Source organism: Arachis hypogaea, chromosome 1 (assembly GCF_003086295.3).
Source record: "Arachis hypogaea cultivar Tifrunner chromosome 1, arahy.Tifrunner.gnm2.J5K5, whole genome shotgun sequence".
In the NCBI taxonomy this organism is placed as follows: domain Eukaryota; kingdom Viridiplantae; phylum Streptophyta; class Magnoliopsida; order Fabales; family Fabaceae; genus Arachis; species Arachis hypogaea.
In genome coordinates this window covers 61,836,482-61,848,894 of record NC_092036.1, presented here as the reverse complement: position 1 = coordinate 61,848,894, position 12,413 = coordinate 61,836,482, and the positions used below count along the sequence as shown (strand labels likewise).

The following is a 12,413-nucleotide window of genomic DNA, read 5'->3' as shown; positions in this document are numbered from 1 at the left end:
TGAAAAGCTCTGGATGTCTACTTTCCAACGCCGTTGAGAGCGCGCCATTTGGAATTCTGTAACTCCAGAAAATCTATTTCGAGTGCAGGGAGGTCAGATTCCAACAGCATCAGCAGTCCTTTTGTCAGCCTTTTTTAGAGTTTTGCTCAAGTCCCTCAATTTCAGCCAGAAATTACCTGAAATCACAGAAAAACACACAAACTCATAGTAAAGTCCAGAAATGTGAATTTAACATAAAAACTAATGAAAACATCCCTAAAAGTAGCTTGAATTTACTAAAAATTACCTAAAAATAATGCCAAAAAGCGTATAAATTATCCACTCATCAAAATGCGAAGAAGTTACGAAAAGGGCGAAGGAAAGAAACCGTTTCTGGGTTTTCAAAATCAAAATAAAAGATCCAAAAGGGAAACGGGGCAATTAATGTTAAAATTAATGTAGGCATTAAACCCTCGCACGTTTTCCAAAGCACTGATATAAAAGCGCACGCTTTTAGAGGAAAAAACGTTCTACATTCAAAAGCTTCTACAAAGGAATCAACAAAATGCTTGAGTTCGGCTTCACTAAAGAAGGACCGAAGTCAAAGAACACGGCCTCAAAAAAGAAGACCAAACTCAAGCAGGGGCACTGTTCATACCCAAGGTTGAGATGACCGAGTCAGGATGTTCAGTAACAAAGCGACCGACCTCTTTAGGTCAAGCGGACCGACTTCTTTACGAAGAAGTCGGCCAAAGCGACAGGAAAAGCCCAAAGAAGGGCCCAAATCAAGGAATATGACCCAGATCCAAAGGCAGCCCAAGCCGATAGAGACAAGGGCGGTTCCATGGAAGATAAGCTGACCTCAAACAAAAGATAAGATAGGATAAGATAACTAACTTATCTTATACACAGAAGGTCACATCTCACAACTATAAATACACTGGAGCACCCAGGTATAACTCATACTCTGATTCTACTCAATACCGGCTTAATACCCTTGCTAACTTAAGCATTGGAGTTCCTTGCAGGTACCCCCCACCCGCCGGGGACGAAGGATCAGCAGCACTTTCGGTCCCACAAGTCAAACACACCAGCTCCGGCGGTTATCTACCTGCCGGACACGTCGGCTCCGACTAACATAGAAGATCTCGACCGAGATCGACCTACAGTTTCAGGTAACCCTCGGAACAATACTCTAGTAGATGCGAGCTCAGGGTATCAATACTTATCGTTTATGGATGCCTACTCAGGATACAATCAAATCCCGATGTATAAGCCGGATGAAGAAAAAACCTCATTCATCACACCCAGAGCGAACTATTACTATGTGGTCATGCCTTTTGGATTAAAAAATGCTGGAGCCACATACCAAAGATTGATGAATAAGGTGTTCGCTCCCCACCTCGGGAACTTACTGGAGGTCTACGTGGACGACATACTGGTAAAAACCAAGGAGAATATCGACCTCTTGACAGATCTCTCGCAAGTCTTCAACACCGTAAGGTCACTTGGGATGAGACTAAATCCTACAAAATGTACCTTCGCGGTGGAGGCTAGAAAATTTCTAGGATTCATGCTAACACAAAGGGGGATCGAAGCAAATCCCGACAAGTGCAAAGCTATTCTAGAAATGAAAAGCCCGACTTGTCTAAGAAAGATTCAACAATTGAACGGCCGACTTGCTGCCCTCTCCAGGTTCCTGGCGGGATCAGCACTGAGATCCCTTCCACTGTTCTCTCTACTAAGAAAAGGATGCCAGTTCGAACGGACTCCGGAATGCGAAGAAGCATTCCAGGAGTTCAAAAGGTTTTTGAGCCAACCTCTGATTCTGACCCGACCCATAGTCGGGGAAGAACTCGTCCTGTATCTGTCCGTAGCAGACAAAGCTGTAGCATCAGCTCTAATATGGGAAGATGAGGTCGGGCATCATCCTGTGTACTTCACCAACAAAGTTCTACAAGAACCTGAATTAAAGTATCAAAAACTTGAAAAGTTTGCATACTCCTTAGTAGTAGCCTTACAATGGCTACGGCCTTATTTTCAAGCACACACAATAAATGTGCGAACGAACCATCCCATGAAACAGATCCTTCAGAAGACGGATATTGCGGGCAGAATGGTTCAATAAACAATAGAGCTCTCCGAGTTTGACCTGAAGTACGAAACTCGGACGGCAATAAAAGCCCAATGCCTCACCGACTTCATAGCAGAATACGCAGGAGAACAAGAGGAAAAATTTACTATGTGGGAGTTATATGTAGATGGATCCTCCAACATGGTTGGAAGCGGTGCAGGCATAATACCTTGCCCCAACACTAAGGCCCAGGACCAAATAAGACAAAGAGGCCTAATCCATAAATTGGCCTCCCCTCGCAACCGACCTCCATCCAAGAGGTCGGATTCTACGCAAACTCCACTAAAAGGAAGTCGGGAGTCAGATTAGCTAGCAATAACACTTATTCAAATAAATAACTGCCCCTAAAATCTCTCAACCCACTTCCAGGAGTCAAATCTTAACCTCCCTAAGATAAAAAGACGGTTATCCTCCTTAAAAGGTGGAACCACTCCAACGGTGGTTATGAGTTCACCACTATAAGTACACTGACAACCCTCAGGTATCTCTAAGTTCCCATACTCTCTAAACTTGCTTAGACCCTTGCTGACTTAGGCATCGGAGTGTATTTGCAGGTACCACCCCCTTCTCCTTCCTTCGAATACAAGTCAGACGAAGGTCTCAAACGCAAGACCAAGCCTAAAGGCCTTCTTCCCAAGACGATTGGGCCAACCTCGCGAGTCTAGTCCATCAATCTCCGGTTACCCAACGTAACAATATATATTAACTAAAATAATATAATTATTCCAAATAACATATTTTAAATATAGTAAAGTAACATATTTCAATAAAAAAATTGTTAATAAAAAAATTATATAAATATTTTTTATATGAATTTTTGTTTCGCACAAAATAAAATTATTATATGTTTGTTTGCTTTTTACGTTGTATATATATTTTTTAAATTAAATTTATATAATACAAAATATTTTATTTTTTTTCATATTTAATGTTATAATTTTGTTTTCCATAAAATAAAATTATTTATGTATTAATTAAATTTATATAACACAATTTTTTATTTTTTTTATGAGTTAACACAATTTTTTATTATTGTATTTATATTTAATATTATATACATAATATATATTTAATATTATCTTTTTAAGATTCTAATATATCTTTTTTTACTTTAGTACATAAATTTTTAATTTAATTTTTATGTATTATTTATTTTAATTCTAAAGTCCAGTAACTTTTTTTCTTTTACAAACATGTTTTTTTAATATTTATTATTTTTTTATTTTGGACTTTAGTCCAATATCTGAAACTTACAAAAAAATCTAAAACTTATAAAAAAAAATAGTTAACTTGATTAACAGGTTATCTTTTTAAATTCAAACCATTCAAATAAAATATAATAAATAAATAGTTTAGATTTAACGAATTAATAAAGTGTACAGCACTCCATACTTAGCAATAAGCGTTTAAGGATAAGCTAATATAATAGATAACTTTATTTTTTTAGTGATTTTTAATTATAATTTTAGTTAAAAAATTATATTATAAACAATTAACTATAATTTTTTAATTTAAATTAATCAATTTATTTTTAAAATAAAATACGATAAAAAATCTAACATCATAGTTATATTAATTAATTTTTTAATTAAATTATTTGAATAAAATAAACCGATTTTTATTAAACCAAATAATAAAATCGATTGCGATTGAATTTCCCCCTTATTTTAAACTTCCTTTTTAACTCCTTTTCTACATCTCAATAGTTAACTCGTGTTGGTTAGTTCTCTAGTTGATTTTCTAGCATTATTATATGGTGAATACTCCCATGACATCTTAAAGATAGTATTATAAACCATTGGATGAATTAATAAAATTGATTAAATATATTTGATTAATCACCTAAAGATTCATAATATCATCTTTATATAAAATGTTATCACGTGAGTATTCTCTTATCTTACTTCTCCGTGTCACAGTTCCCACTGCGAGCCTGGATTGACGTTCCATAATCCATACTGTTACCTTCCTCTCTATCTATATATTACACTTCTCTGTTCTCACTCATCACTAACCGCATCTTCTTTGTCAACCCCTCTCTCTCTCTCTCACACACGCACACACACACAATGGGGAAGGCATCAAAGTGGTTTCGCGGTCTTTTTGGTCCCAAGAAACACCTACCGCAACCTTCACAAACACATTCTACTCCTTCTTATTCCGTGACATCTTCTCCCAATCCAACTAAACACAAACGAAGATGGACCTTCGTCAAATCATACAGAGAAAACCACCACCACCACCACCACCACCAACAACAACAACAACAACAACAACACGTGGATGCTTCTGATCCTGACAACCACGCCATCGCTGTTGCCGCTGCCACAGCCGCAGTCGCTGAGGCTGCCGTCGCTGCAGCTCAGGCGGCTGCCGCCGTCGTCAGACTGACGAGCAGTAGCGGTAGGTCCGCCAACGCTGGAAGCGTGACCGCCGCTAGTAGCCAAGATTGGGCCGCCATTAAGATTCAATCCGCCTTCCGAGGATGTTTGGTTAGTGTGAATTCATACTTTAATCGCTTCTTCTTCGTTTATCAAGTATAAAAAATTAGTCACTACTTTTTTTAACCTACCTAGCTAGCGCTATAGTTTACGTTGACATAGAAGACCTTTTTTTCTCTATTTTTCTATTCTTCTTTTTTCTTTTTACCTGCTTAGGTTTCTAGTTTGGTTATTAAGAGTGTAGCGGTTCCTTTCCTTGTAGTCCTGTTAGTCGTTTGTTGTGTTGTGTCGTTTTGCGCAAACTAGTCCACTGATAAAGTTTTCTTTTTTAAAAACGTATCTCTCACCATTCCTTTTCTTCCTAATGCGACTGTGTATGTATTTCCTTCTCTTTGCTTAGATGGATCAGAATCCATTATCAGCAGTAGTAGTAGACTACTAGTATACGTAGGAGTAGCAGCTTTCTTTGCTTTTATAGGGCACTCATTTATTTCTATAAAGAGAATTTCTTTTGATTTGAGCCCTCTTAATTAAATATATTTCCCAAACAAGGTTGTAATTATTTACAATTTACAAGGTCTATAATTTGCTATGCGAACCTAATCCCCATGCTATATATAACGTAGCATAGTAGTATTGTTTCAGAATTCAGACTCGGTACACAATTGTGGTATTTGTAGTCGAATATAATGATTAATCTTGATCTGATATCTCTTCACTCGTTACTTCGGGTTGGGGACAATGTTAGTGTAAAGTTCTAAAATTTATAGACTTATAGACTATAGTATTGTTTAACTTCTTCTGTTTTAAATAAAAAATATTTTATATATATTAAAATTAATCACTAAATTAATTATTTTATATTTTATATTTTATATTTATGTATAAATATATATAATCTAAATTGATTTATGTATAAAATTATATATTTTAATTTATTTTTAATGTGTATATATCAAGATTGATTTTAATTGATTATTGTATCTTATTGTATGGAGTGGGTAGGAAAAGTAAATGGAAAGATGGTACTTTTCATCAGTTCATATATGAGTAGATACGCAAAGGGAGATTGTGAACATGATTAATTATTGTACATTTATTTGTACTTGACTTGACGAGTGTCTAGTGTATATTGTATTCCACACAAGGGTGGAACCGATGGTCTAGTGCATGTGTTTGTTTCATTTAATATATATATTTTTTATTAATAATTATTTTTAATAGTTAATTTCATTATACATGTGGTATTAATAGAAAAATATTAAAGAATTATTAAAATTTATTATTGTTTATCATTAATTTTAACTATTAATCTAATTTTTTATTTTAATAATTTAATAATATATTTTAATTTATGTTTTAAATATTAATAATTAAATAATAATTAAAAACAATAAATACAGTCCTATTATTATTATTATTTTGGTGTACCAGTCCTATTATTTTTTTGTATTAATATTAGTAGACTAGTGGTCATCTGTGGTGAGTGTTAGATATTGGTTGATTTCCCACGTTGGGCCAAATTTTTGTGAAGGAAGCAGGTGATTTGGTCAGGGTTTCTTCAATTTTGTTGTACATTCTGCCCCAAAAGGCAAAAGAAAAAGAATTCTTCCTGCGGTTTCGGTAAAATTATGAGATGCTTTACCCTTAGCCTTTTTCGTTCTGTGGGGTCACACAGATGCGATCCGATACGAAAGCCCCTTCCCCTTTTTTCCTGCTCTCTTCCCGAAAGTTGAACAAAATTTTTCCTTTTCTTTTTGTTGGTTTCAAAATAAATGTTATTTTAACCTATCATATTATATTATAAGTAGAGGAAGTATATTTAATACAATATTTGTATAACGTGTACAATAGAGGTTTAAAAATGTCTAATTCAATATTAAAAATATATCTATTGGTATTACTTTTTTTCATTAGTTTAAACTTTTGAGATGAGTAGTTTAATGATATAAAATGTTTATTATCTCTAGTATCAAGATGATTATTGATGGTTATTCTGGATAATATAGGTGATGTTCATTTTTAACTCATATAGCCCATTATACACATTGTATAAATATTCCATTGACTTCCTGACAGGACTCAAGTAGAAGAAGTATATTAAATCAATCCTATTAGTTAACCAATTAGAAATATAACTAACTACTGTTAATTAGTAATTTTATTTTTGAATTTTTTTACAGAGAATATAAATTAAACTAAATAAGAAATATTCAAAATCTAAAAATATATCTAAAATTATTTTAAAAATTTTAAAATTTAATTTAAAAATTCTAAAACTGATTTTAAATTTTTTAAATCATTTTAAAAATTATTGTAAAAATTTTTAATAAAAAATTCAAAACGTATAAAAAAATCCAAAATGTACTAGAAAAAAACATCTAAAACTTAACAAAAAAATATCTAAAATTATTTTAAAATTTTTAAAATTTAACAAAGCAAAACATTCAAAAAATATTGGAAAAAGACCATCCAAAAATTAAGTAAAAAATATCTAAAACTAGTTAAAAAATTATCGAAAATAAAAAAAAACATCCAAAACATAAGAAAAAAATTCTTTCTTATCATAAAGAATCATAAAAAACTAATAAAATAAAATTTAAAACCAAAAAGAAGAACAATGCTTGTTGCATTTGAATGTGGCGGAACATGATGTACCTAAGACGAAAGTTGTTGCGTTCGGAAAGGGAGGATAGTAACAGTAATCGACAAAACTGCATTCATGAAGGGAGGGCAACAGTGGCATTACGAGTCGTGTTGCAGGGATTGTCACACGCAATTGAGGATGGACGAATATGGAACAACGCCATGGAGAGACACCGTAGAAGGGGAGGACATAGGGGTGACTGACAGGCGTAGTGAAAATGGAGGACGTATAGGCGAGTGGCACACACATTGGCGGAGGAGGGAGGGCGCAGTGCGGGGTGCCAAATGCGGTGGAAGGAGAGGACGCAGAGGCAAGTGAGGATGTAGGTGGAGGGACACGAATTGTCAATAGAGATCAGGCTTCGAGGAGGAGTGATTGAAGCGAGAGGTTAAAATAGGAGTTGATGTTGGGTGGCACGTATTTTTGAATGAGTAGAGACTCAATCTGGTCTTTATCCATTTTCACAAAGGACAAAGCGATCCTTATCCAAAAAAAATGGACATTTCGGTCGTCGACTTTTTTATTTTGGGACAATTTAAATAATAACAAAAATTAATTTTGTGAGGGTTTTATTTGTATTTTGTGGGGGTTTAAAACCCCCCACAAAAATATTTTCAACAATATAATCAATTACTACCATCACTATCACTACCTTTTTCATCCTCGTTATTATCAATTTATCACTCCTACATCTATTATTTTTATTGTATAACCATACTTTATCACCATCATTATCTCCTCTACTGCCACCATCACCAATACTAATATTATCAACATTAAAGTTCTCTTCTTTCATTTTTTATTCGATGTTATTTATTTCCTTTAAAGGTATTACAATTACTTTTTTTACGACATCATTTTCATCAATGGTTTTTTTTCACTTAACCACCATTGATGAAGGAATTTTTCAAAAGCAAACTATTAATAGTTTGTAGAGGTTTGAAACCCCACAAAATACAAATAAAATCGCCCACAAAGCTAATTTATGTTATTATTTAATAAATTTTTTAACAGAGAGATCATACTGTCCCAAAATAAAAAAGTTGAGGATCAAAGTGTCCCTTTTTTTCGGACAAAGATCGCTTTGTCCTTCGTGAAAATGGACAAAAAATGAGTTGGGTGTTTACTCTTTTTGAATCTAACTCTAATTTTTTAAATTTTAAATTTAGAATTTTTATAAAATTTTCAAGTTAACAGTTAGTTTTCTAGATTTTTTCATATTCAATATTAGTAATTGAATTATATATTATATCATATTAAAAATCACTTATTAAATCAATAAAATAAAAATGTATAATAATTATTTATGTAGTTAAATTTTAATGTATATCTAATATTTTTTTAACTAATCACAGAATTAATATATTAAAATAATATATTATGATCTCTTATATTGACTCAATTTTCTTTTGAGAAATGATGTTTATGCTATTTTTTAATGGTATAAAAGATCTTTTAACAAATATTTTTAATACCAAAAATAGAATAAATATAAGTAAAATTTACAAAAAAAAAATAATGCGTATAACATTTGTTTTTTTTTTTTTATCCAACCTTGTGGTGGAGATAGAGCCTCTCCTAGACCGTGCTAGAAAACAAGAAGAAAAAGGGAGTTGTTTGACCTTTAAACCAAAGACAAAATATTAGTTGACCATCCTAATAATATAATGATGGAGATGTAGAGACATGATTAAATTTAATGATGGTTTAATAATTAATAATGGTTTTTTGTTAAATGTTGTGCTAGTTTATGTTTACGAGAGGGAGATGAATAATGAATATTGTGAATTACTGAAATACTTGGTAGGCAAGGAGAGCATTACGGGCACTGAAAGGATTAGTTAAGCTTCAAGCACTTGTGAGAGGCCACATCGAAAGAAAGCGAACAGCACAACAGATGAAAAAATGGCAAGCACTTTTAAGAGCACAAGCTAGAGTCTGTGCTCGCAGAGTTCATATCCTTCAAGCCCCAAATTCCACTTCTAAGTCACCTTCCTGCCACCTTCATGTAAGTATATCTATATTCTTATTAACTTGCTCTTTCATTTAAAAAATAAAAATAAAAAATGTTTTATGTACTTATTCTGATGTACCATGGTGTTGGAGTAGAACTTGACAAAGACATCGAGTGACCATAATATTACCCCCAAAGATTTTATAAATTAAAAGTAGTACATATACATGATCGTGCATGGTGATTGAGTTGTCCGAATTCGGAAATAGATTCTTGCAATTGTTAAAAAAAAATTGAGGAGGTAAAGTGTGATCTTTAACTTTTTAATATTTTTTCTTCATATTTTTTTTTGTTCCACTTATAAAATTAACAGTGAAATATCACATTTTGCTCGTTCAATTATTAAAAAATTGAGAGAATTCATTTCCAACTCTAAAGTCGGTCAATACAGTGAAGGCCAGGGTCCACTTGCACCAAAATCTAAATAAATACTAATGAATTTACTAACTTATATTTTTATTTCTGGCACTTTTTGAGTGAAAAGATTCAACTTTTTCTTAAAAAAAATTTTGTAGAGTCAATTTATTTCCAATAAAATAGATACATTTACTGAGAAAGGAAAAAGTCCAAGAGTACATTTATATATCTGTATTTTATGTCTTTGACCCCTCAAAATTTCTCAAGTTGTGACGCTCTCACAAGGGTGTGAAGATTCATTGTGTGAGATAAAGATGTGTACAAATTACATATCTTTTCATGCATGTGTTAAAACTTTTTTTATGCTTTATTATGGTACACTACACATATTGTTAATGGCAATCTTTTCCATTGTGCCACTTCTGTTGAAAGTGGATAATTAGTCTGATTTTGTTTGTCATAAGTTTGATATAATGGCCTGGTACAAAATAATTGACAAATTAGTTTGCAACTATATATGGAGATTAACGTCTAGCTAGTTATCCAGGATATCACATGCTTTAGCATATTTGATGTTTCTAATGTACTTTTCTTGGTATGATCATTTACACAGGGGCCAGCAACACCAGACAAGTTTGAAAGCCCAATCAGATCTAAGAGCATGAAAGATGAGCACTCACCATTGCTTAAGGTATTTTTGTTTTTGAATTTTTTTGGTCTTTTTACAACACAGCACAACAAACTCACACTGTCACACACACTACACTACATGGGTTCTTCTATTCCAATTATCTATTCATTGGCATGATCAAACCAAATGGATTTAATTTGACTACATATTAGCCTAAGGAATTATATATATACGTATACGATTTACAAGAAAAAAAAAACTTTCAATAATTTTGTTTATATCATCTTTTATTTTATACATAATTTTTCTAATTTGATAAATATTTAATTTGTTATTTCAATTATGAAATTACTGTAAAAAGTCGTACAAGTTTTAACACAATAACTTTTGTTTTTATTTTATATAGCTATGTACACACTCTTTGTAGCAAACATTATTATTTCGGCATCAGTATTTTCTTAACAATAAATATGTTGTCCGTGTTTTGTTAATTAAAAAATAATTTAAATATATAATTAATTAATTACAAACGTAGTTTTGCATTGGTGTCAGGAATTTGAATAACGTTATTGGATAACAATTATCCAATAATTTGAAAATCTTAAAAGCACAAGCATTTATCTAGTGTTGCAAAACTCTTTTGTGTTGTAAAATGCAGAGTAATTAAATCTTATGGAATTCAATTTATCTATTAATGGAAGCATGCATTTATATGATTGTAGAGAAATGGCTCCAAATCATGCCTCCAGCAGGTCCATGGTAGTAGCGGGCAAGAGAAATGTAGGAACAAATCAGAAAGGCACATAGATGAACTAACATGGAACCAAGAAAAATCATCAATGAGAACCTCTAGCACCACCAATGGTGACAAAAGTGACAAGAACCCTGAAATTGATTCCAGAAGATCACAAGCCACGTCATCATCAAGACGTAGGAACCTCTTTTCCACCACCAACAACCATGTCTTAGTTTCTGATCAGCATTGCATTAGTAGCAAGAGTTACACCACAAGCAACCACAACAACAACAACAAGGAATCATCATCAGTGATATCTCTTCAATCAGGCCCAAGCCCATCTTGTGAGGTCCAGTCTCAGAGCCCAATGAAGCCCAATTGGGTTGAGGAGAGCCCATTCTGTACAGCTGAAAACAGCCCCCAATACCTATCAGCATCTTCCAAAGATAATGTACCCAAAAGAAGCCCTTTTGGTGGGTCAAGGAGTTATATTTGTGACTATTCTGATTACCCAAGTTACATGGCATGCACTGAATCTTCAAAGGCAAAAGTGAGGTCTCTTAGTGCCCCAAAACAAAGGCCCAACCAATGTGATAGGTCTAGTTCATCTACTAGGTACTCACTCAATGGATTGGGTTGTCAGAGGCCCAATTATGCTTTGCAAGGATGCTTCACCAACAAGGGTTATCCAGGTTCTGGTCGTTTGGACAAGCTTGGAATGCCTGTGGGATATAGATTCTAATCTATTCTTTAGTTATATGGGGTTATGTTAAGACTAGGGTTTTAATTTATGACCTTATTAAATTAACATGTGATCTTCCTAACCACCCTTTACTTGTTGGGCCTTAAGAAACTTAACCCTCTTCTTCATTGAGGTTTAATTAATTGTGCATTGGAAATCTGAAATACTTTTAGGAAGTAACGGTTAAGTGATTAGAATGAGTGTAGGACTTCTGTAAGTGTGAGTTCTTTCCATTTCCTAGAATCTAATAGGCTAATATCTATGTTTTGGATCGACATATATGTATGTATCTAATCTCACGACTTGGATTTGATTGTTTGGTGGGAATTATCACAGCCTTAAAGCACTAATTGTTTTTTGCTTAGCATGTGATTATAGAGAAATGCTAGGAAAATAACCAAAAAATAACAACTATTGTTAACAACTACTTGAAAAGAGTGGACGAGAGGTGTATTTGGATAGTATAGATTCTTCTCCTCTAAAATTATATTCTCACTTTAAAGTTATATTGTCACTAAAAAAAAGTATATTATTAAGCACCTTTAGATTAAGATAGTGGAGCTCACAAATAATAAATATTGAAATTTGAAAGTGATTAAAGCATTATTTTACTATTTTACTAGCATTATCACTTTAGACTTTAGAAAATCTTTTTTTGAATAATATAATATCAGAGAGAGTAGCTCAAAAATCTTGTGTAAACTTATTAATTGCACATACATTCTCTAAGCA

At 32.8% G+C, this 12,413-nt stretch overlaps 1 protein-coding gene across 1 annotated transcript; it reads left to right on the top strand.

Moving 5' to 3' along the window:
• The first annotated feature begins 4,010 nt into the window (after positions 1–4,010).
• Positions 4,011–11,997, top strand: LOC112805329 (protein IQ-DOMAIN 22). Its single transcript, XM_025847723.3, has 4 exons — positions 4,011–4,605; positions 9,009–9,209; positions 10,186–10,263; positions 10,926–11,997. The coding sequence occupies exons 1-4, from the start codon at positions 4,183–4,185 to the stop codon at positions 11,679–11,681; spliced, it is 1,458 nt and encodes a 485-aa protein (XP_025703508.1). The 5' UTR covers positions 4,011–4,182; the 3' UTR covers positions 11,682–11,997.
• The last annotated feature ends 416 nt before the right edge of the window (positions 11,998–12,413 follow it).